The sequence below is a fragment of the Takifugu rubripes genome, chromosome 21 (genome assembly GCF_901000725.2).
Source record: "Takifugu rubripes chromosome 21, fTakRub1.2, whole genome shotgun sequence".
NCBI lineage: Eukaryota > Metazoa > Chordata > Actinopteri > Tetraodontiformes > Tetraodontidae > Takifugu > Takifugu rubripes.
In genome coordinates this window covers 9,598,101-9,621,309 of record NC_042305.1, presented here as the reverse complement: position 1 = coordinate 9,621,309, position 23,209 = coordinate 9,598,101, and the positions used below count along the sequence as shown (strand labels likewise).

General features: G+C 44.2%; 2 protein-coding genes across 3 annotated transcripts; both read left to right on the top strand.

Moving 5' to 3' along the window:
* The first annotated feature begins 1,369 nt into the window (after positions 1-1,369).
* On the top strand, positions 1,370-17,944 carry gcn1 (GCN1 activator of EIF2AK4). Of its 2 annotated transcripts, none has more exons than XM_003974574.3 (57): positions 1,370-1,410; positions 2,306-2,408; positions 2,505-2,568; positions 2,684-2,815; positions 2,935-3,043; positions 3,123-3,221; positions 3,358-3,492; positions 3,614-3,791; positions 3,872-3,946; positions 4,094-4,222; positions 4,320-4,370; positions 4,462-4,560; positions 4,655-4,828; positions 5,107-5,259; positions 5,353-5,445; positions 5,520-5,595; positions 5,695-5,854; positions 5,989-6,178; positions 6,255-6,379; positions 6,554-6,732; positions 6,843-6,936; positions 7,010-7,123; positions 7,204-7,402; positions 7,486-7,638; positions 7,909-8,090; positions 8,288-8,368; positions 8,465-8,608; positions 8,757-8,881; positions 8,974-9,163; positions 9,247-9,317; positions 9,440-9,605; positions 9,698-9,892; positions 9,983-10,229; positions 10,387-10,508; positions 10,659-10,773; positions 11,278-11,457; positions 11,641-11,861; positions 11,942-12,010; positions 12,094-12,232; positions 12,308-12,504; positions 12,628-12,770; positions 12,849-12,966; positions 13,041-13,256; positions 13,371-13,535; positions 13,684-13,845; positions 13,932-14,024; positions 14,104-14,247; positions 14,336-14,605; positions 14,708-14,821; positions 14,967-15,197; positions 15,271-15,464; positions 15,833-15,947; positions 16,217-16,313; positions 16,589-16,737; positions 16,884-16,991; positions 17,140-17,361; positions 17,440-17,944. In XM_003974574.3, exons 1-57 carry the CDS (start codon positions 1,393-1,395, stop codon positions 17,563-17,565), a joined length of 8,013 nt encoding a protein of 2,670 aa, XP_003974623.2. In that variant the 5' UTR covers positions 1,370-1,392; the 3' UTR covers positions 17,566-17,944. The 2 variants fall into 2 exon arrangements, with proteins under 2 accessions (XP_003974623.2, XP_011613759.2); XM_011615457.2 differs by having other exon boundaries at positions 5,692-5,854.
* A 567-nt stretch (positions 17,945-18,511) lies between these two features.
* Positions 18,512-22,441, top strand: rab35b (RAB35, member RAS oncogene family b). Its single transcript, XM_003974573.3, has 6 exons — positions 18,512-18,833; positions 20,553-20,603; positions 20,692-20,815; positions 21,740-21,864; positions 21,963-22,087; positions 22,177-22,441. Exons 1-6 carry the CDS (start codon positions 18,782-18,784, stop codon positions 22,303-22,305), a joined length of 606 nt encoding a protein of 201 aa, XP_003974622.1. The 5' UTR covers positions 18,512-18,781; the 3' UTR covers positions 22,306-22,441.
* The last annotated feature ends 768 nt before the right edge of the window (positions 22,442-23,209 follow it).

Sequence of the window (23,209 nt, the reverse complement as noted above, 5' to 3'; positions counted from 1 at the left end):
ATTGGGATTTTATATACAGACAAAAATATTTTTGTTACTTTTTTACAAAGTAGTGTCAGTGTTGCTCATATGTAAGATTTCTATATTATTATATTATATATAACCTCCACTGAGGAGGTTATGTGACATAATGAATGCAGTGAAGTTAGTATCAGTGTAAATTTAAGCTTACTGGTAACTTTTGTGGAATAGTAAATGTCATATTGGAAAACAGAAAAACTGCCAAAGAGGGTTGTCTGACTTTTCAAATTTTGCTCTGTATACAATCAGCTTTGTTTGTTCCCGTCTAACATTATTTAAAACGAGATTTATTTAATATTGCAATCTTGATAGTATAAACTGAAAAGACTGTATAGATTTTACAGTTTGATTCTGTTTGCAATAAAGACCTAAATTAAAGACTTTATCGTTCAATCCTGCATCTTTAATCTGAGGAATGTGTTTTGAGCCTAAATTACTTCAGATTTAACTAAATTTCCTCAGATGATGTTTAGAACAAAGTGATCCAGAGGGAAATCAAATATGAGTGTAAGTGATTTACAATTTGCACAGTTCTGACATAATCTGTCCTTAGGCCCTTGCACTAGGACAGAAAAAAAGTTTTTCTTTTTTTATTTTAAAAAGGGGAAACCTGAGGGAGAGCCACATGTGGATGGATGAGGGATCCCTGTCCCCTGGATGGACAGACATGCAATAGATATCACACATACAGAGAACATGTGTATCCTTAATATGGGTAAATGACATCAAGCGCATACTTGTTCTATACATTGGTACAATTTCTAGCTGTCTCAATACAACTGTATTCTTTACAATACAAGAACGAACACTGACAAAATAATAAATCTGCTTAACAGCGACCTCTCTTGGCCAATACGTTTACTGTACCGTTATTCTACATATACAATGAAAACAGTGTTAAATAGCCCCCTTAACTGTAAACAAACCATAGGTCTGTTGAACGAAGTTTTGCATTTATTTAATCGTGCTTTCATATTGCCTCCATTTTCCCATACGGACATCAGTTGTTTAATTCTATCCTTTCCCATTTCGAATTTTTTGATTCACAAAATATGGTTGGAAAACGATGGTAAACCAACAATCTTGGAATCATTCATCCGTAAACTTAATAGTCTTTAGGAGACCTTTTAAAGTCTTTATCATCTTTACAAAAACATTATGATGCAGGTTTTGTGTCCTCAGGCGGAAAACATCTTTCAGGAAAGTGGGAACCCATGTGAAAGACCTGGTAGGTCAGAAAACCCAAGGACGCTGCTCAGAAAATGCATCAAGCGGCGTCTCAAACGTATTCCGGTTGCCTAGGAAACGCCTCTGGTGACTTTTGAACCGGAAGTAGATTAAAGAAGTTCTTCCTGCAGCTTGGCCGGCAAGATGGCAGCAGACACGCAGGTCGGTGTGGTTATATTATAACACTACATTATCCGCTTCGAGAAATTGAGTCGAGCATCGGTGGCTGCCCGTTTGCGCTGCCAGGATTGTAAATCCAAATATGTTTTGGTGTTTTGTGCCATTTAACGACAAGTCTCGGCAGAACTCAACTATCAGGGTCCGGCTGTTAGCGTTGTGCTACGTAGCCTTCGTGTGACTTCATGATAGAGACGCTGATGAGGCTAATGGGAAGGGCTGGCTCTTTTTTCTGCCCGCACTCACGAAAAGCTTCGCCTTTCTTTGTGTAACGTCTTTAAAATAACTGAAAACGAATTTGCACCAATTGTCAGAGGTTTCATTTTGTACCAGGTATGGAAGTTAATGCTGGATGTTTTCCACCACGCCTTCTACTGTGATTTCATTGAGTGGCTAAATTGATGGTGGTTTTAAGTTACCCTGTTGATTTATTTACTCAGGTTTTGCCCTTTGGCTAATAAAGTTCAAACAGCTTCACAACTGTGGCTTGGTTATTTTTCAAAATGTATTGATTTTTTTTTTTCAACCAGAGACTTTTCAATGGGAACGTGATACAAATCAATCACAATATAACACCATACATTTAAACAATATAGCAGATTAATAACGAACATCTAATAGAAAATGCATTCTCTAATGAAAGGGTTATAAAGTAATCTATGTTGTAGTGGTATAAGAAAGCTTTTTTTTTTAAATTTATAATTGTTTAAATCCTTGAGAGGTGCACCTTGCAAGGTGCATGATTAAAATATCTATAGAACTTAACTTATAAGGTTTCTTCAAACTATCGGGAGACATCTCTAAATTACTGTAAGGCGTGTATTTATCTGTTCTTCAATTAAAGCCAGCTAAGTCTTTAATAATAAATGTAACTCTTTAGGTTTCAGATACACTGAAGAAATTTTCTGTAAAAGTGACTACAGCCAGTGTGAAGGAACGTAAGGAAATATTTGCAGAACTGAGACAATGCATCAAGGGCAGAGGTGAGAGATTTTTGATTCATTCAGTTTTCTACACATTTCTGTTTAATTCATCAGGTGTATTGCTGGATCTGAAATTTCTTCAAATATCCCTTTTAGAATTACCAGAACCAGCTATCAGAGGTTTATGCAAGCTCTTCTGCCTCACCCCACACAGATACAGGTGGGCGTGTACTGCAAATATGTTGCATACAGAATGAATAATGCAAAGGATATGGATTTTAAAATGAAAACAAAGTTCCAATGTAGCAAAACTGAAGCATGTGTTTGTTCTTCAGGGATGCTGCATCACGCCGAGAGCCCCTCTCTGTTATTGGCCAGCTGGCTGAGACGCAGCCTGAAATCCTAGTCACCAGCCTCCTCCACTGCCTGCTGAATTGTGGAGTCATCAGCAAAAGTGGAGTGCCGGGGTACACGTCTCAGCTTTATATTCTCTTTTGAAAGATTATCTCAAAGGATTTCAGTAGTACTATTGTAAAATATGCTCTCATTGTGATTATGCGCTTCCATTTGTTTGTTATATTTGCAGTAAAAGCTCTGGCTCTGCTGCATTTGTTGGCCTATCGTGGACCTGCCTTTTGACCTCAAGAGTGTTTTCTGCTCCAGAAAAAAGAGAAGGAACTCTGTGGAAGAAAATGGTCAGTAAAGGGGTTTACTGTACCACATCGGGGTTAAGTATTAAGGTTGTTACTATCAACTTGTCTGTTGTTATTTTAGGTGGAGGTCCAGAGCCTTCTTGCTGCTGAGGTGCTTGGCGGGGCCAAGACCAAAGCTCAAAAGTCAATCCTGAAAAATTTCAATCACCTTTGGAAGCAAGTGAGTACAAAACATCACTTCACAGAAATGTAAACGGGACCTAATCTTACTATTAGACTTTGTACTAGTCAAGAAGACTATTATTTGAATGGTAATAGAATCTGGCTAAATTAAATGTTTTTTGTTTTGTTTCCAGAATCCTGGACTGGTGGATCAGTACATCAGCACGCTGTTGAGTCTGGACCAGAGCCCAACCACTCTGATCATGTTAGGGATGTGTTTAGACTTCTGCACTGTTCAGAAAGACAAAGCTACAATCGAAAAACACAAAGTAAGTTTTGAGGTTTGAAATCATTTTTAAGTTCAATATTTATATTACTGTACAACTTTATCAAAAACAAATATTTGAGGGTTATCTATGGCCACCTTAAATGTTCTCATTTGGTTTCCAGAGTTTCCTAATGGACCTGTACCTGAAGTCGGTCCTTATGAGCAAAACAAAACCTCAGCAGCATGTTTTGGACAAAAGTGGCTCCCTGTTACGTCACGTGTCGCACTCAGAGTTCAAGGAGTTGCTGCTCCCTACCCTGCAGAAGACAATGCTCCGCAGTCCTGAGAATGCGATGCAGAGTGAGAAAAGAGACTGTGTAATTACTCACCAGTCTGAATGTCTTAAGCAATGGATTAAATTCTTTCTCATCTTTCTCCAGCTGTTTCCTACTTGCTGTCTGCTGTAACTCTTGACCTCAGCCAGTATGCAATGGATATTGGAAAGGCAATCGCAGGTAAGACTTGAGTGGGCTTTTAATCAATGTGTGGTTATGTAGGTCCAGAAGTAAATGTTTCATCCACATTGAGCTGGTGCAAAAGAGGATACTGCTGACGGATTGCTATCAGAGACGTGCTTATTTAATGGGAGCTGTGTGTCTCAGGTCAACTGAAAGCTAATAATGCACAGCTAATGGAGGAAGCAGTCCAGGCCATGCAGAACCTTGTGCAGCAGTGCAGTGACCCATCAGCTGTGAAAGATGTCGTCTCCCACCTGTTCAAAATCCTTGCAGGTGAACAAATCACTCAGTTGTTATCATAAACCTCTGGAATCATGTCTTAGAAATGCTGTTTAGGCTAGCTCTTTTAAATCTGGATTGTTGTGCGCAGGCTCTGAGGGGAAGCTTACTGTTGTTGCACAAAAGATGAGCGTACTATCAGGTAGGAGACCTTTTACACTCTTACACTCAACTGGTTGCTGCCCACAAGACATTATTGTCATTTTCAGTCTGAGAATTTTCTTTTATTCTAGGGATTGCCAGTTGCAGTCACCATGCTGTCTCAGGAACCTCGAGTCAAAGTCTCAGCTCTGCAGTCACAGTGATGTTCATCCCTTTTTTACAACAGGAAGGTATCATCCCTTTGTCCTTTCCAGTAGGCAGTGAAATGATGAGATACTTATGTCTGATGTACCAGCTCAATGCTCTTTTTATTCTGTTGTTTAGTCCATGAGGGTACTTTGGTGCACGCAGTGTTTGTGCTCTCACAGTGGAGTAATCGTCTCACAGTGGAAGTTCCTACGGCTCTGCTCGATTGGTTTAAAAAAGCTTTTACCCTGAAGACGTCCACTTCGCTTGTTCGACATGCCTACTTTCAGGCAATGCTGGGGGCCTTCAAAGGTCAGTCATGTTAGATAAATATCCAGATTTATTTAAGTCCTCTACATAAATATAATTATGAGTTACTTTACTCAAGCATTTACATTTGTTACTCCTTTAAATTTTCAATCTACTGCATTTTGTTGGCAGGTATAGTATTTTAACAAAGTGTTTGTGGAATGTTTAATATTATCTTTCTCCTTTTTTCTCAAAATAAAATGTAATAGTTTTACGTATTACATAAGTAGTTGTATATACTATTAAGTAAATCCTATTAACCTGATATATACTGGTTTTAGGTGACACACTGGCCCAGGCCTCAGACTTCACACCTTTGCTCCTTCAAACTCTGGAAAAAGCTGTGGCACAAAATTCTCAGCATGCTTTGCTCGCTGAAGGGGTGGCAGCTTCCGTTCTCCTGAGTCGACTGGCGATGTTGGAGACCCAGACAGGTGACGCTGTACTTTCTAGACTCACTTTACTTCCTCTTCCAATGTGTTGAAGAACACAGTGAATATGTGATGTTTTGCTTTGTCTTTCTACAGAATCAAAGTTCTCCAGCTTTTGGAACCTGATATTAGATGAGAAAAAGCCTCTATTCACCACTGAGAAGTTTCTTTCCCAGGCAAATGATGAAGGTGGGGAAATATATTGTATTTTCTTTAGATGCTTTCATTTTGAAGACATTGGTGACTTTTTGCTCTGTCTCTAGCTCTCCTCACAGTTTTGATGCTGTGTGAAAGGCTCTTCTTGGACCATGCTCACCGCTTTAACAGCAACAAGGCCAAGTGAGAGAGAATTATTTCAACTGTGCAAACATTATGAACAACTCACTATTTTCCTTACTTTAGTAAGCTGTTTAATTTCCCACCATACCTTTTCAGCAGGATGTATCACTATGCCACAGTGGCGATTCTTCTGTCTCGGAGCTGGCGTGTGAGAAAGAAGGCGCAACAGACAGTCAGAAAACTCTTGTCCTCACTGGGTGGTTCCAGTTTTGCCTACGGCCTTCTGGGAGAACTCCGTGTGGTTGTCAACAAACACAAAGTACAAGAGAAAGAAAAATAAGAATTATAACATATATTTAACATTATAATATTTAAATAAGTATAATTTTAACAAGTACCACATCCCACAACGTTCTCCTGTCCAGCCTGACTCTGTGTCTTAAACTTTTAAAGGTTTTGCCTCAAGAAGCTCTGGTGTCAGACTCGGGGGAGTTGACCGATCTGGGCCGCAGCTACATCCCCCCTCGTGTCCTGCTGGAGGCTCTATATGTTATCTGCTCCACCGCCAGCCAATGGGGTGATCCTACTGAAGCGGAGAATTTGGCCATGGAGATCCTCATCATCACTCATCACCCATCTATTGGTATTACACTAAACACTCTTTCCTTGGCACAGACTCCTCATTTGCAAACATTAACAGTTACCTTCATCGTTCTCAGTTGTAGCTCGCCGTGGTCTCTGGACCGTTCTTCTCCACTCCATGAACTTAAAAGCTGAGGAATTCATAGAGAAGAATCTGGAGGCCATCCTGCCACATCTGCTGGAGGTCAATGCTGACAACCAGGTCTGAAATCAACACAATATTTTGTATTAAGAATTTACATTTGATTGATATACAGGCATTTCTTGCAAAAAGGATGTAGAAATTGGAGACTATCAAGTAGGCCCTGTCGTTCTGCTTATGCTGATGTTTTACAGGTGTTACCTGGATGTTTAATGATCATGTTTTACTCCACAGGCGGTGAAAAATGCAGTCGGGGCCCTTTCTGGCCTCTCTCCAAACAAGCTGCTACCACACATAATCAGTCATATTATCAAAGGCCTTTCCCAACCAGCTCTTGTCCAGGTCACCAATCAGGAGTATGCCATCATGCTAACACCTGAAGGACAGCTGTATGACAAAAGTGTTATCCAGAGGTAACAATCGGCCTCCGCCCTCATTGCAGGCTGCTGAAATCACAAGGAATCATTGATTTTATTTTGGCTCTACATTTACCATGTGCCTTCTGCCTTTACGCATGCTGCAGTGCTCAGAAGGAAAGCACCAATAAAGCCAACATGAAGAGAGAGAATAAGGCCTACTCCTACAAGGAGCAGATTATTGAAATGGAGTTACAGGAGGTAAAGTCCTTCACATTGTTAGTTAGCGGGAGATATGTGTGAAACTTGTTTTTTATTTTACGTGATTCTGTAGGAGCTGAAGAAGAAAAAAGGCATCAAAGAGGAGCTGCAGCTAACAAGCAAACAGAAGGAAATGATGCAAGCCCAACTGGAAAAGGAGGCTGTCATTCGCAAGAAGCTTCAGGGGGTAGCTAATGAAGCCATATAAAAATACAATTGAATGGAAGCTTTTTTCCCAAGTAGGTTGTAACTTGCTTTTGTCATCAGCTGGTTGTGGAGGTGCTGAGCGCGGTGGGCCTGCTGGAAGCCATTCTGATTGAAAATCCACCACAGCTCTCCAAGGAGCTTCCTGCTGTCCTCCAAGTCCTAATGCCCCTCCTCCATTCCCCTCTGGCCTCTCCACACATCAAACAGGTCTTCTTAGACATTGGCTTGTACCTCATGCCCAGACACCTTCATCATTTAGGTACATGTAGGCTTTATGTAGTTCAATAACAAAGACACTATGGATCGTGTTTCCCATTTTAAGTCTTGTTTTTCTTTTTCCAGCTGTGCTTGTTGGGCATGTGACATTGCGGTTGCTGAAACCTGCATGCGATCTCGATGAAGCCTGGGAGCAGGAGGACCTGGACGCAGCTGCGCTACGGACCATTCTACTCCTGCACAACCACACTGTTCCCCAGAGAGAGATCAAAACGAGTGGTGAGCAGACGGGGCCAAGCTTTTCTTGTTTCCTAGGAAATAAGGGATATAAAACAGATTTCATATGGGATCGTGTCTTGATCAATCATAGTTTAAATATTTAGGCAATGTACCAAAGAATTGAAACCTGACCAATGTACAAAAACATCTTGGTGAACTTGAATTGACAAATGTTAATTTTTTTAGCTCCAGATGTAAATTAAGCCTTTATTTTATGTTAAGACATAATTTTTCTTTTTATGTCATCATTTTTCTTTTTTCCCTCCTTAGACATTGCTCCACTTTCTGCCCCTGCTTTCTCCTTCTGTTTCCCTCTCCTCAATGCCAAACTCCGAGAGTCATCGGGCAGCACTGAGGAGATGGAAAGCATGATGATCAGGGCTTTGCAAATCGTCATGGAACACTGCAAGCTTCGCGCCAGCACGGACGCTCTCGACTTTAATATAGATGAGGTAAACTTAAACCTTTATGTATCTTTCAGTCAAGACTAGTTTAGTTGAGGGCTGGCCTGCTTCAGTAATTCATATCAATGGTCCAATATGAACTTTTGCGTAGATTCAGGCTGCATCTGATACAACAGTTTTTGTCTTGGGTAGCTGCTACTACCATTTGAATCTTGGATAAAGACAATGATGCTTCCCTGTTTCAGAATGGACCAGAGCTGCTCCCACGTGTCAACATGTTTTTGCTTCTAAAAAGTATTATTTCTACAGCAACCCCTCGACTTCAGGTAATTTTTTTACTATAGGATTACAGAATGTTTGATTGTCTCTAGCTACACCAGTGACGGAATTCTTTCTGATGAGAGAGATTTGGTGTTCCTCAGGTTTTGGCATCGCAGTGCCTGACAGCATTGTGTGCCAGTGCTGGGGGAGGAGATGGCTGTACTGTGGCAGAGCAGCCAGAGATCGACGTCCTACTTGATGCCCTGCTTTCAGCTTGCTTTTCTGTTCGAGATGCTGCCCTGAGGGTGAGTTGGTTTACTATGTCCTACAGTAAATGTGTATACTACTAAAAAAGGCACCACATGGTAGAGTAGTTATTATTGCAAATTAAACCTGTACTGCAGGTGTATCCCTGTTAGGTTTGTTCTCACCACCCAGCCTGTCTTTGTTCAGGGATTGTTGGAGATGGAGTTTGCCTTGCCCACAGACAGCACAGAGGCTAGTGGGCTTAGCTTGTTGCGCAGGCTTTGGGTTGCCAGGTTTGATGTTGAGGAAGAGGCTCAAGGATTGGCAGAAAAGTATGTGGCTTGTGGTTCCTTGTGCAATAATTGTTTATTTGGATCCATAATTTCAATAATTAAATTTAGACTAATTCTTTACTATCCCCTAGATTGTGGGAGTCTCTGGGTTTAGAGCTGGTCCCTGAGCTTTGTTCCCTGCTGATTGGAGACGTCACCCACCATGAGGAGGCCATCCGATCTGCCAGTGCAGAAGCTCTGTCAACTGCTGTGTCCAGTTACACAGACCAGTCTGCCAGTGTTCTCAGCCAGCTCACTCAGCTCTACCACCAGAAACTCTATGTGAGAACTCCAAGATGTTCAAATCACATTAAGCAGTCTGGAAATACAGAACCTGCAGTATGACCTTGTTTTTTTAAATTTAGAGACCACCTCCTGTGCTTGATGCCCTGGGCAGAGTAGTATCTGAAGCCCCACCTGACCAGTGGGAGGCCAGGTAAATCCTGATGTTTGATATGTTCGGAATTTATATTTATCAGTATATGAGTATTGAAAACACAGAGATAAACTTCAAAATTATAGCATTGCTATGTATTGAACTTTATCCCACTTTTTCAGATGTGGCATTGCTTTGGCTTTGAATAAGCTGTCCCAGTACTTGGAAGAGTCACAGGTCACCCCGCTCTTTCTGTTTTTTGTCCCCGATGCTCTGAATGACCGCCACGCCGAGGTGCGACGCTGTATGCTCGATGCTGCCCTCTCTGCACTAAACACGCATGGAAAGGTTTGTGCCCTTCCCCTCCCCCACCCCTTATATATGTGAGTTATATTTTGCTGTATGCACAGATGGTTTCAAGTGTTCTTTGTATGTCACAGGACAATGTGAGCTCACTGCTGCCAGTCTTTGAAGAGTTTCTTAAAAACGCTCCTCAGGATGCCAGCTATGATTCTGTACGTCAGAGCGTGGTGATTCTCATGGGCTCTTTGGCTAAACATTTGGATAAAAATGACCCTAAAGTTAAACCCATTGTGGCCAAGCTTATTACTGCACTCTCAACACCTTCACAGCAAGTAAGAAAGACTAAGACTAATTATCTCACCTTATTAAACAGTTACAGAGTCAGCCTTTGGAACCTCACCGTTTGATGTCCCTCCACCCAGGTTCAGGAGTCTGTAGCCAGCTGTTTGCCTCCACTAGTGCCTGCAATTAAAGAAGATGCTGCGGGGATTGTGAAAAACCTGCTGCAGCTGCTGCTGGAGAGTGACAAGTATGCAGAGAGGAAAGGAGCAGCGTATGGTTTAGCTGGTCTGGTCAAAGGTCTTGGCATCTTGTCACTTAAACAACAGGAAATCATGACCACACTGACTGATGCCATTCAAGACAAGAAGAACTTCAGGAGAAGGGAAGGTTGGTTTGTTCAGTCACCTGATCTTTAGAGTTAGTGTTAGACCGTGCCATTTAATGAAACTATTATGAGCTTTGACAATAAGACAAGTAATCTTTTTTCCAGAGGAGTAAGCAGACATATTTATGGTGGATTGATCAACCAATTGTGTCCTTCCAGGAGCGCTGTTTGCATTTGAGATGCTGTGCAACATGTTGGGGAAGCTTTTCGAGCCATACGTTGTCCACGTGTTGCCACACCTCCTGCTCTGCTTTGGGGATGGAAACCCCTATGTGAGAGAGGTCAGCGGATTTGATGTCCCACTAAATTTCACAGTCTTTTAACATGTCTGTTTGTATCGAAAACATCCACATATTCAGAAGTTCTGTTGCTGATTTCTCCGACCTGTCTTGGATCACTTCTCTAATTCGGGTGTGGTTCTTAACTACCAGGCTGCAGATGACTGTGCTAAGGCTGTGATGCGGAACTTGAGTGCCCACGGTGTGAAGCTGGTTCTTCCTTCGTTGTTGGTGGCCCTGGAAGAAGAGTCTTGGAGAACTAAAGCAGGCAAGTTTTCAGTTAAGGCGCACCGTATTAAAAGGCGCAGTCTCAGTTACGGTGCCATTTCTGTATTTAACACATACATTAGGTGCACCAGATTATATGGTGCGGGCATGGTAAAACATACCGGTACGTTATCTTAAAACATGCATGCTGGCGTGTATTTACCAATGTCCTCACGTTATTTTTTGATCAATCCTCATCCACAAATCTATCAAAGTCCTTATCTTCTATATCCAAAATGAACTAAATGAATCCGAAATGGCTTTTGCAAAAGCCGAAGAGAATTTAAAGATTTTGGAACTCGGCGCACACATGAGGCGCCCTGTCCATTTTAGAGAAATTTTAAGATTCTTAAGTCCGCCTTATGGTCAGGAAATTATGGTAATTTCATAATTGGCACTTTATGATCACTATGTTTTTGGTAACACTTATTCAATATTAAGATGGTCACACGACACAATTACTTTTATTTATCTCATTTCATGAATTTTCTACTCTGTCCTCCAGGCTCAGTGGAGCTGCTGGGTGCAATGGCTTTCTGCGCTCCCAAGCAATTGTCCTCCTGCCTGCCCAGCATTGTACCCAAGTTAACAGAGGTGCTGACTGACTCCCACGTGAAAGTACAGAATGCTGGACAACAAGCCCTCCGACAGATTGGCTCTGTTATCCGCAATCCAGAAATCCTGGGTAAGTAAGCTGAGAGGAGTTAACCTGGGACTTAATTTGTTCAAGATTCTTAAGAGTCAAAGTTTAACGGCTCAGGCTTCAGTTAAAATTAGATGGAATTTTTATCCTTGAACTAAAATACATGAAATAAATGTTCAGCCACTGTTCTGTGTTTTGACACCATCGTCTTCCCTCCCCTTTCAGCAATCACACCCATCCTCCTTGATGCTCTCACGGAGCCATCCAGGAAAACACAGACATGCCTTCAAACACTGCTAGACACCAAATTTGTCCACTTTATTGACGCCCCCTCCTTGGCCCTCATCATGCCCATTGTGCAGAGAGCTTTCCAGGATCGATCTACTGACACTCGTAAGATGGCTGCTCAGATCATCGGTAACATGTACTCCCTCACTGACCAGAAGGTATCCAGTATTGCTTAAATATTCAAGTTACCTTATTGAGAATTTTTTCCGTGCTGTAATATTCTGTTGGCGATGTGCAGGATTTGTCCCCGTACCTGCCCAGTGTTATTCCCGGACTAAAGGCTTCACTGTTGGACCCCGTGCCTGAGGTGGGTTAATATTTGAAGCAGTGATAGTTGAAGGTAATTTAGGTGGTTGAAAATGAGGACATTTGTCTGTGTGTCTCATGCAGGTCCGTACAGTGTCAGCCAAAGCACTGGGTGCCATGGTGAAAGGGATGGGTGAGACCTGCTTTGATGACCTGTTACCCTGGCTCATGGAGACACTCGCCTCTGAACAGAGCTCTGTGGATCGCTCTGGAGCTGCTCAAGGTTACTGTGCTTCTACACTCAGGCAAGAGATTGCCTGATTTCATCAGACATAACACAGATTGTTTATGTCTTCAGGTCTGGCTGAGGTAATGGCTGGACTGGGAGTGGAGAAGCTTGACAAGCTGATGCCAGATGTGGTGCAAACAGCCAGCAAGGTGGATATCGCATCCCATGTGAGAGATGGGTACATAATGATGTTCATCTACCTTCCTCTCACCTTTGGAGACAAGTTTACTCCCTATGTCGGGCCCATTATCCCCTGCATTCTTAAGGTACAGCCACCACCATTACGTTTTTCTGGATTTTTGCAACTGTAGAAGTATTTTAGACCATATTATTTTATGAATACAATCAAGAGAACCATTCACTTTGACCCTGTCTTTATCACCCATTAGGCTCTTGCAGATGAAAATGAGTATGTGAGAGACACAGCGCTGCGTGCCGGCCAGCGTATCATCAGCATGTATGCAGAGACAGCAATTGCACTGCTGCTTCCTGAGCTGGAACAGGGCCTGTTTGACGACCTGTGGAGAATCAGGTCAGATTTATACGCGTGCTAGCACAATTATGGCTAAATAAACGCCACTCGAAAGCTTGACTCTTTGTTGTTTTACAGGTTCAGTTCTGTGCAACTGCTTGGAGATCTGCTGTTCCATATCTCTGGAGTGACTGGAAAGATGACTACAGAGACGGCGTCAGAAGATGATAACTTTGGAACTGCAGCATCAAATAAAGTATAATGCTTGAGTTATATTTTTATTGATTATCTCAAGAGCACTGTTGTCTGACCTTTGTCTTTTTGCTCTAGGCTATCATTGGAGCTCTGGGTGCTGAACGCCGTAATCGTGTCCTCTCTGGCCTCTATATGGGCCGTTCAGACACTCAGCTGGTAGTTCGACAAGCTTCCCTCCACGTGTGGAAAATCGTAGTTTCCAACACCCCCAGAACTCTTCGTGAGATCCTCCCAACGCTCTTCACTCTGCTGCTGGGCTTTTTGGCTTCCACCTGTCCTGATAAGAGAACGGTACCTATCCTTCAGTGCATAAAAATATATAGAATATAAATGATTTGCATCATTTTTTAAAAGAGCTCTGTTGCTGTAAAAGTACTTTTGCCAATGCTTTGATTGTTTCTTCAGATCGCGGCTCGTACTCTTGGAGATCTGGTGAGAAAACTGGGAGAAAAGATTCTCCCAGAAATTATTCCCATCTTGGAGGATGGACTGCGCTCTGACAAGAGTGACGAGAGGCAGGGAGTCTGCATCGGGCTCAGCGAGATCATGAAGTCCACCAGCAAAGATGCAGTAAGTAGTTTTGGCACAGTACTAAAGTGATATTAGAACTATATCATGAAACGTTTTGCCATTACCCTGAAATCCCTGACAGACTCTTGATAATCCTTTTCAGTAACCAGTCAAATCTCAGCATTAACATCTTCATGTGTTTTTACAGGTGCTGGTCTTCTCAGAGTCCCTAGTCCCCACAGTAAGAAAGGCTCTGTGTGACCCTCTGGAGGAGGTGAGAGAGGCTGCAGCCAAAACCTTCGAGCAGCTTCACGCAACCATCGGTCATCAGGCCCTGGATGACATCCTGCCCAATCTGCTCAAACAGCTGGTGAGGCGACAGAACAGCGACAAAAGGTTTAACAGCACTGAAATGTTGTAATCCTGCCCTTTTATTTACTGAGTTTCTATTGTCAGGATGACAAGGAGACAGCTGAGTTTGCCTTGGACGGCCTGAAGCAGGTCATGGCTGTAAAGAGTCGCTCTGTGCTGCCTTATCTGGTTCCAAAGGTAAAATATCCAGTTTTTCTTTCCTCATTCTGGGACCCAACAGCAAGCCAAATATAACAGTTCTCTCTGAATGATGTAGCTCACCGCTCCTCCCGTCAGCACGAGCGTGCTGGCCTTCCTGTCTGCTGTGGCTGGAGATGCACTGACGCGCCACCTCGGGGTCATCCTGCCTGCTCTGCTCTCCTCCCTGAAAGAGAAACTAGGAACAGAGGATGAAGCTCAAGTAACACCACCTGTCCTTTTTTAAGCATCTACAGCTGTTTGTGCTTGAGTCTGTGGTGCTAATCAGAATCTCCTTGTGTTACCTTCAGGAACTGTGCAGCTGTCAAACAGTGATCCTCTCCGTCGAGGACGAAGTGGGCCAGAGGATCATCATTGAGGACCTGCTGGAGGCCACGCGCGGTGCCGATCCCGGGCTCAGACAGGCTGCAGTCACAATCCTTAATGCCTACTTTGCTCGCACGCGCCTGGACTACAGCATCCACACTCGCAGCCTGCTGTCAGGCCTCATCCGCCTCCTCAATGACTCAAATCCTGATGTCCTGTCTCAGAGCTGGGACACCATCAGCTCCATTACCAAGGTGTGCTGACGTCCAGATGGGGTTGAGGCTACTACACACATGGGATGAAAAGCAAACAGCAGTAATGTTATCATCATCTGCCTCTAAATATTCTTTTGTTAGAAACTTGATGCGAGCAGCCAGCTAGCTCTGATTGACGACCTTCATCGGGACATTCGATCTGCAGCCGCCGATGTCAAGGGTCAGCACCTGCCTGGTTTCTGTCTGCCCAAAAAGGTAATGTTCCTCCTTTGTACAGGAAACCGGGGAAGAATATGCCAGAACATGATGGTTCAGTCTGTTTAGGTTTGGTTTTCTTCGTGCTTGCAAATAATAACCCCATAGATACAGTAGTCAAAAGCTCTCTCCTGTCTTTCCACAGGGTGTGACCTGTATTCTTCCAGTTTTGAGAGAGGGGGTCCTCACCGGCAGCCCTGAGCAGAAGGAGGAGGCTGCTAAAGCCCTGGGAGCGGTCATCAAACTGACCTCCCCTGAGGCGCTACGGCCGTCTGTGGTCAACATCACTGGGCCTCTCATTCGAATCCTGGGAGACCGTTTTGCGTGGATGGTGAAAACCGCCCTGCTTGAGACTCTTACACTGCTGCTGGCAAAGGTCCGTACTTGCAAGTGTGAGGTTTCAGTGGCTGCACTTTTATCTGATGCTTCAACCCGTCTTCCCCCTGCAGGTGGGTATCGCTCTGAAGCCCTTCCTGCCTCAGCTGCAAACCACCTTCTTGAAAGCTCTGCAGGATTCCAGCCGTGCGGTGAGGCTGAGGGCTGCAGAGGCTCTGGGCCAGTTGGTTTCCATCCACACCAAGGTGGATCCTCTCTTCAGCGAGCAGCTGTCTGCCATCCGAAATGCAGAGGATTCAGGAGTCAGGTGAGCAGCCGGGTTCATCTTTAACTTTAGTAATTCTGGATCTGATAAGTATTGATAAGGTCCTACTGATAGATGGCATAAAGTTACTAATATTTTGAGTTTTTGAGTCTTAAAGATTAAAATGTATAAACAACATGTTTGGTCCAGAAAGCTATTATTTCTTCATTTACCCCTGGCCACCAGGGGGCGCACAATGATCAAATTCTGTCTTTACTCGTGTCCTACTGCATGCTGTCTGCATCTTTAATAATAAAACCGAGATGATATGAAGCCATTATTCTCACAGTTTGAAAACTCTGATGCTGATTACAAGAATTTTATTTTGTAGTTTTGTAAGTAAAGTCTTGTGCTTATTACCCGTCTTCCAGGGAAACTATGCTCCAAGCCTTAAGGTTTGTCATCCAGGGGGCCGGGTCAAAGGTGGACCCAGCCATCCGCAAGAACATCACTACTACATTACTCAGCATGCTGGGACATGACGAGGTATGACAGGAGGAGCAAGTGCCCCGAGGGGGCGAATATAATTGATTCCTGGGTTTCCCAAGGGTCATTCTGCCGCATACCTTGGAAACATTTAAAAAAATGCTAAATGGTAAATTAAATTGCTGGTAAAATGCTAAATTGCTGAGTTGTTCAATGGTGAAGCCCTCTGTGGTTACACCAGAAGTAAATGGAAGCAAGTGGTTTTCTAAAAATGTGCTTTTTATCTTTGAACATTGGAATGAACCGCTCTATTATGTGCATGTGCTCAGGATGCAACGCGTATGGCATCAGCAGGCTGCATCGGTGAGCTGTGTGCCTTCCAGTCAGAAGAGGAGTTGAAGAATGTGCTACTTCAACACCTCTTGGGTCAGTGATTACATGCATCTATCACATATCAGTAGTTCCCCTTTCATTTTACAGGCCTTAACAAAGTTAATGTAAACTTTACTATATTAAAACTATGGTGTGTATATATAAACTATATATTAACTACACCCTTAATATCATTTGATAACAAAATATAAATGCTGTTATTCATATTAGACTTAATTTACTAGATAAAAATTAATATCAGTGATCATTTAGCTGGTTAACGACACTTGTGATTACACATAAAGATGAATATGGTGTCTCCCTCTCAGCGGACGTGTCAGGTGTTGACTGGATGGTTCGTCATGGTCGTAGCATGGCCCTGGCGATAGCTCTCAAGTCTGCTCCCGAGAAGCTGTGTGGGAAGGAATACTGCGATTCTGTGACTGAAACCGTTTTGGTTAACGCTACCGCTGACAGGGTGAGAAGATGAGTTGTTTATCGAGATATTCTCACTACTGTTGCTAACACAAATGTCTTCCTGATGGAGAATTTAAAGGCCATACAATTGACGCTAACGCTTGATTTCCAGGTAGCTAGTTTCTAACAACATCCATGTTGTTCCAGATTCCCATTGCCACCAGTGGGATCAGAGCGATGGGATACCTGATGAGGCATCATCTCAGGGCTCAAGAGCTCAGCGTGAACCAGCGCATCATCACACAGTTTGTCAAGGTAAAGCGGGAACAGCGGATGGTCACATTCACTCAGGCTAGTTTTGGTTAAAATCCCTTGTTGTTTTGTAGTTGTAGGGAAATCTGGTATCGGGTGAATATCTGCATTTTCCGTGTCCCTTGACTTCTCTGGTTCCCTTCCCCCGCAGTGTCTTCAGAACCAGTCCAGCGACATCAGACTGGTAGCGGAGCGGGTACTGTGGTGGGTGTGGAGTGACCCGCAGACCCCCCCTCTGGAGGTGGGCCTGGTGAAGCCCCTGATAAAGAGTTTGCTGGACAACACCAAAGACAAGAACACCAGCGTCCGCGCTCAGAGCGAACACACCATCGTCAACCTGCTCAAGCTCCGCCAGGGAGAAGAAATCATGCAGGTCAGAATCTGAACTAACCGCCGTGGTTTTATTGGGAGCCCGATGTCATAATTGATCCAATTTTGAACTGTTCTGCAGAGCGTTATTGCCATTCTGGACTCCACCAGTATTGAGCTGCTATCAGAATGTCACCGCCGCTCCCTGAAGAAAATCGCCAGCCTGCCGGACTCCAATGAAGTGATTGATGACACCATCCTAACATGATGAGCCGGGACCGATCTATAAGACCATGTCTGCAGCTGGAGGACCCCACACACTCGCTACTATGTGGCTGAGACACAACCCCCATTCATTTCCCCTCTCAATCACAATTGGAGTGGCCTTCAGGTCATTGTTTTAAGCTTTTATTTCAGGTTCCTTTGTACTGACGATTAGTTGTGTTTTTCCAATATTTTGCTGTTTTATCTAATTATTTTCAACCATTTGACCACAGTACTGGTAAAAAAAAACAACCCAAACTTGTCTTTTTAAATTTTATTTGGATTTCGTGTGAGGGTTGATTTGGGGGTGAAATGAAAATAAATCTCTTGTCTCTGACACAGTTGTAAAAAGGCAAAAACCAATAAAAATATTTCATAATGTAGTGTGTGTTTCTTCAGAGTGGGTTCAGTGGGACGTATGGGCATCACTGTCCTTAGTTTTAAAGGGAAATGTCTCCTGTACATTATGTAGACTAATAAAACATAATTAGTGACATAGAAGATGTGATGAAGAGAATTGGGAGTCAAAACTCTGAACCTGAGCTGTTTCCCCTCCATAATATGTCGGAAATAGATTTTAAAATAGTGTTGAAGTGGTAAGAGTTCATTTCAATGTGATCAACCTCATTTCAAACTTTATTTCACAGGTGAAAATAACACGTCTGCGTTCTGAATATCAAGCAGTTGAGCTTATATGTCCATGAGTCCAAACATACAGTAGCTGGACCGGTTCTGTCAATGGCCTTTATTTGCATTTGAGCAGAAATGCATGAGCTGGAAATCGTTATAACTTACTTTAGAATTTACTGAAAGATACTGAAAGGAGAAAAGGGAGATGTTTCGCAGTATTTTGACGATCCTGGGGGATCCTCTCAGACTGGTGGAGACTCTTGCCGTCCTCGGAGTTTCATCAATGGGCTGGGACGGCTGCGCCGTGGCCGGAGCCTGCGCAGTGGGGCCCGGCCAGAGCTGGGTGCAGCTCCACCACAGAAGGAAGCGGAGTTTCCGGCTGTTTGCAGCGGAGGGAGCGCATTGCTGACGCCGCGGAACCCCGTGAAAAACGCCGCCGGCTCGGGTGGCTCACAATTTCTAGCGCCTGGTAGTGATTGATTTCTCTTATATCCGGGGGCTGGTGAGTTTTTACCTACGAACCGAGGAGGTCGGACGGCAAACGGTGAAAAGAAGCGGCACAAGGCGGGGGTGAGCCACCAGCTACCGGCATGGCCAGGGACTACGATTACCTCTTCAAGCTGCTCATCATCGGGGATAGCGGTAAGGCGACGCTGGGGATGCCAACGGGAAGTGGGCCTGTCGCCTATTTTGTTTGTTTTGTTTTGTTTTACTGGAGAAATACGGCTATGTCTCAACGCCCCCGGCTCTTTCTTGGTTTTCAAGGCACATTGTTGTTCGTTTTCATGAGATTAAAGCGGGATCATTGCAACGTCCACCTCCGCCATATTTCTGTGGCGCTGACAGGGCGGAGGTGGTGTGTCCGGGCTGGGTGTATTAGCCGCTCAGGCCGGATATCTCCCTCAGATCTGCAGCATTTATCTCTTGAATACCTTCTGGTTTTGTCTGTCGCAGCACCTTTCGATCTGTGCAGTAAAAGAGCGACTGTTGCCGAAACAACCTTCGAGAACCTCCATATTTCTCGCATTTGGCCTCTGGTTATCTTTGGTTAGCAACGATAGCTAGCTGGAAGTTTGGGTATGCGGCTAACGCTAGCTGAGCAGCTAGGATTCATTTAAAAGCAACTGGGGCTAAATTCTACCGCAGTTTGGGCTCGTGATTTAGGTTTCTTTCACGATAAAGAATCGACCACCATTCCGGGCTAAATTTGTTGGAAGTATTGTGTTTTTTTAAGCCACGGCTCGTGGAAAACATTGCCCTTTAGTTAGTAGCAACTCTAATGGCTTTAGCTGCCGGCAGAATTGACGAGGTTCAAAAGCTTACTGTGTAGTTGCATCACTGTATGACTTGATTTTTTTTTTAGAACCCACTCATAACTCATTAACCAACTTTATACGTAGGTAGATGCATAATTCTGCCAATTGTAGTTGTAAAAACGTCTATGCATCTCCACCCTTTTGCAAGAGCATGTCTTCAGCTCTTTATGGCCAGTAATGTTTGCCTTCATTGACAGTTTGGATCCTGGCACTACCCCATCAGCTGTCTGCTTATTGTAGAGGCCGAAGCAGCACAGCGAGCCTTTCACTGTCCTTCAGAGACAGAAAGGACCAGTGTCTGGCTCAGCTGCACCACAAATGTATATGACTGCCTGTCATACTGCACAGGTATCATTTAGGGAGATGTTGTAAACTCTCACCCACCAAGAGATGGTGATCAGACGGCAGGGAGGGAAGTCTGAATGCAGTTATTGTTACTTGAACAAATCTCCATGTGCTTTGAGTCTGGAGGGTCATTTGCTTGGTAAAGAACAAAAAAAAAAACACCACAATGGATGGGCTGCAGGTTGGGTTCCACCCCCCAGGCTGGTTTACAGAATTCTCATACGCTCGGTTGCGTGTCATTTTATATCTCAATATTATGCCTGGTCATTTTAGCATCCTGTGCAGAGCTACCTATCCCCTTGTTTCTGTGACAGGAGCCTTTGCAGCTGCTGCACTTTGTTCTGCAGCTGCGGTGACGAAGCCTCAGTAGGTTTCAGCAGCATCGTGGATGTGGAAGCTGAAACCTTGCGCCACCCCGTTACCTCTGTAACAGGTTTGCGTATGTTGAGTTTAGGAAAACGGTTTACAACAGTGGTTTTAGCTGGTGTGTCGTTGGAGGGTGTCGTGGTGTCGGGTTGTTTTTCTCGTGGGAAGAAACTAAAAGAGTGGATTATTATTGCATGGACACGCAAAAAAACCTCAACATATTTGTCCCCACACGGTTATCTCCAGCCTGAAACTATTACGCCTTATGTAATACACTAACACAGTTATTCTGGGAACCTCTAAAACAACTCGTGTTCTTATTTTTGTCACACAGGAGTCGGGAAGAGCAGTCTCCTCCTGAGATTTGCAGACAACACGTTTTCAGGTGAGCCGCTCCCGCTGCAGGTACCAGAGCGTAATTTCACACCTTTTCTGCCGCATGTCGCTGACCAGGAGTTTGTGTCGGGCTGCAGGTAGCTACATCACCACTATCGGCGTAGACTTCAAGATCCGGACGGTGGAAATTAACGGGGAGAAGGTGAAGCTGCAGATCTGGGACACAGCAGGGCAGGAGCGCTTCCGCACCATCACCTCCACGTTAGTACAACAGCACCCACACGCAGACACAGTTCTGCAGTTTGTCTTGGAATCACTTTAAAATCTCTGCACCCGTTACCTTTAATAGATCTTACCAGTAAGTCTGTTGTTGGCATGTTTGTCTCTAACTAATTGGTTAGTAGAACTGTAATACTTGAACAGTGGAGGAATTCTATGAGCTGTGCTGATAAAACCACCGACTGAAGACACTCGTGTCACTTGAAGAGTCCTGCCAAAGATTTATTTGTGCTAAGATTTATTGATGGGATTAGAAATTGGGTCTATTCAGGTGTGGTGTGATGACCTGGGCTGTGTTTCCATAGCAACATAGTGGTGATGGTGAAAACCTTCCTGTGCGTTTCTCAGCTTATCATGTAAAGTGACTTTTTAGCTAAAGTCAGGTGCTAAAAATGAACGATGGTGTGACGGTTGAAGGACACCAAAGTTGAGCTGCAGAACTGAGCGAACCAAAAAATAAAGCTGCTGCTGTTTGATAAAACTAAACGAGCCCAATGATGCGGCCTGTAACCCCTGCGTTGTCGTCACAGTTGGGTGACGTGGTTCAGTCCTCGATGTTCCGGCGTCTCTGTTCGGGCCCAGTTTACACGGACAGCAGGTTGGCATAAACATGCAGCTGTGGAGGCCGATGAAGGTGTCGGAGCCATGTGACCCTGACCCTCCCAGCCCATCTGTGACTGCCCAGTGTGAGCCAGCACAGCGCCTCATTAGCTCCTTAATGGATCTATGAGTTTAGTGGCAGCGACCCGCTCGGTCCTGCTCGGTCCTGCTCGGTCCTGCTCAGTCAGCCTCTGACCCCCCAGGCTTCTCTCTCTCCTGTGTTTGCTTACAAAGGAGCAGAACATTCTGTACTTATTTGGAATATTAGCATAATATCTTCACGCTCTCGTCTCTTTGCATTTGCAGGTATTACAGGGGGACGCACGGGGTCATCGTGGTGTACGACGTCACCAGCGCAGAGTCCTTCGTCAACGTCAAACGATGGTTGCATGAAATCAATCAGAACTGCGACGACGTGTGTCGAATATTAGGTGAGCGTGCGTCTTCGTCGGCTCCCGTCACGTGCATTTTAAGCAGCGTTCGCTCCAGCTTAGTGACGCGTGGTCGTGGTTCTTTCCTCAACTCGCAGTGGGAAACAAAAACGACGACCCCAACTCCAAGGTGGTCGAGACGACGGACGCGCAGAAGTTCGCGGAGCAGATGGGAATCAACCTTTTTGAGACGAGCGCGAAGGAGAACCTCAACGTTGAAGAGGTATCTAAGAGTAGATTTGACTTGAGGATTAATAGACGGCTGCTTTTGACATCGCCACAGTAACCGCGCGTTGTTGTCTCTGCCTGCAGATGTTCAACTGCATCACAGAGCTGGTGCTAAGAGCTAAGAAGGAAGTGTTAGCCAAGCAGCAGCAGCAGCAACAGAACGACGTGGTCAAACTCACCCGGAACAGTAAACGAAAGAAAAAGTGCTGCTAGCAAACAGGGAAGCCGTCCTCAAAAAGCAAAAAAAAAAGAGGCTTTTTCATCACGCACGCATACTTGGAAGATGGGACTCGGTTCATCTAAATTAAAGAAACAGATAAAGATTTATTAAATATACTTTAAGAGAAAAGAAAAAATGAATAAACGGAGAAAAAAAAAAGTGTCCCTTTTGGACCGACGAATCTTCGAGATTAAAAAAGAAAATATTGTACAGATTTTATTAGGTCAGATCAAGTTTTATTTGGAAATTCATCCACGTGAGCTGGTCGTCTCTTTCCGGTTCTAGTCCCCGTCGTCTCCCACCACCCGTCGTCTCCTCCTCATTCCACTGCTGCACACGACGGGACGTTCCAAGTCGAGACTCTGTGCCTGCTGAGAAGGAGGGCTCGCCTTCCTCTGGATTTATCTCTGTGGTTTTTTAACGTTAGCCCGGGGGGTTGTTTGGTTATTTTGGGATGCGTTTTGGGCGTCCGGGCCGAGGTCTCGCCCCCGCTTTAAGCTCGGACACCTGACGCCACAGCCCCCGCTCACGAACTGCTCGGTTTTGTTTTATTTGACTGGACGGGGAGAGAAATCCCACAGATACGATACTGATTGGTAGACGTGCTTAGACAGACCTGGTTCTTGACTTTTTTGCCAATTTTCCCCTCTAACCTGTAGTAGTGCTGAGCCAACAGTGTTTGATTTTATGTTCTTTTTTTTATTATTATTATTCGTGGCAAAGCATTTCCAAATCCCTCCCGATCCCCGAGACTCTTCACTGCAGTCTCACCCACTTTGCTTTTTAACCCCTTCCTCCACTTTTTTAAACGACGATACTGCCAATAACGATATCGTGGTCTCAGAGGCACATCTCACTGGACCGTTGCCACGCTGGCCTCTGCTCGACGGTGAAGTC

What these genes read in the sequence shown, in the direction of transcription:
- gcn1 (XM_011615457.2), top strand. An exon ending in AAAGATGAGCGTACTATCAG is followed by an intron (nt 4,371 to 4,461) that starts GTAGGAGACCTT and finishes CTTTTATTCTAG; the next exon opens with GGATTGCCAGTTGCAGTCAC. An exon ending in TCTCAACACCTTCACAGCAA is followed by an intron (nt 9,893 to 9,982) that starts GTAAGAAAGACT and finishes CCCTCCACCCAG; the next exon opens with GTTCAGGAGTCTGTAGCCAG.
- rab35b (XM_003974573.3), top strand. Translation starts at nt 18,782, where the DNA reads ATGGCCAGGGACTACGATTACCTCTTCAAGCTGCTCATCATCGGGGAT. An exon ending in TGCAGACAACACGTTTTCAG is followed by an intron (nt 20,604 to 20,691) that starts GTGAGCCGCTCC and finishes GTCGGGCTGCAG; the next exon opens with GTAGCTACATCACCACTATC. An exon ending in CGACGTGTGTCGAATATTAG is followed by an intron (nt 21,865 to 21,962) that starts GTGAGCGTGCGT and finishes CTCAACTCGCAG; the next exon opens with TGGGAAACAAAAACGACGAC.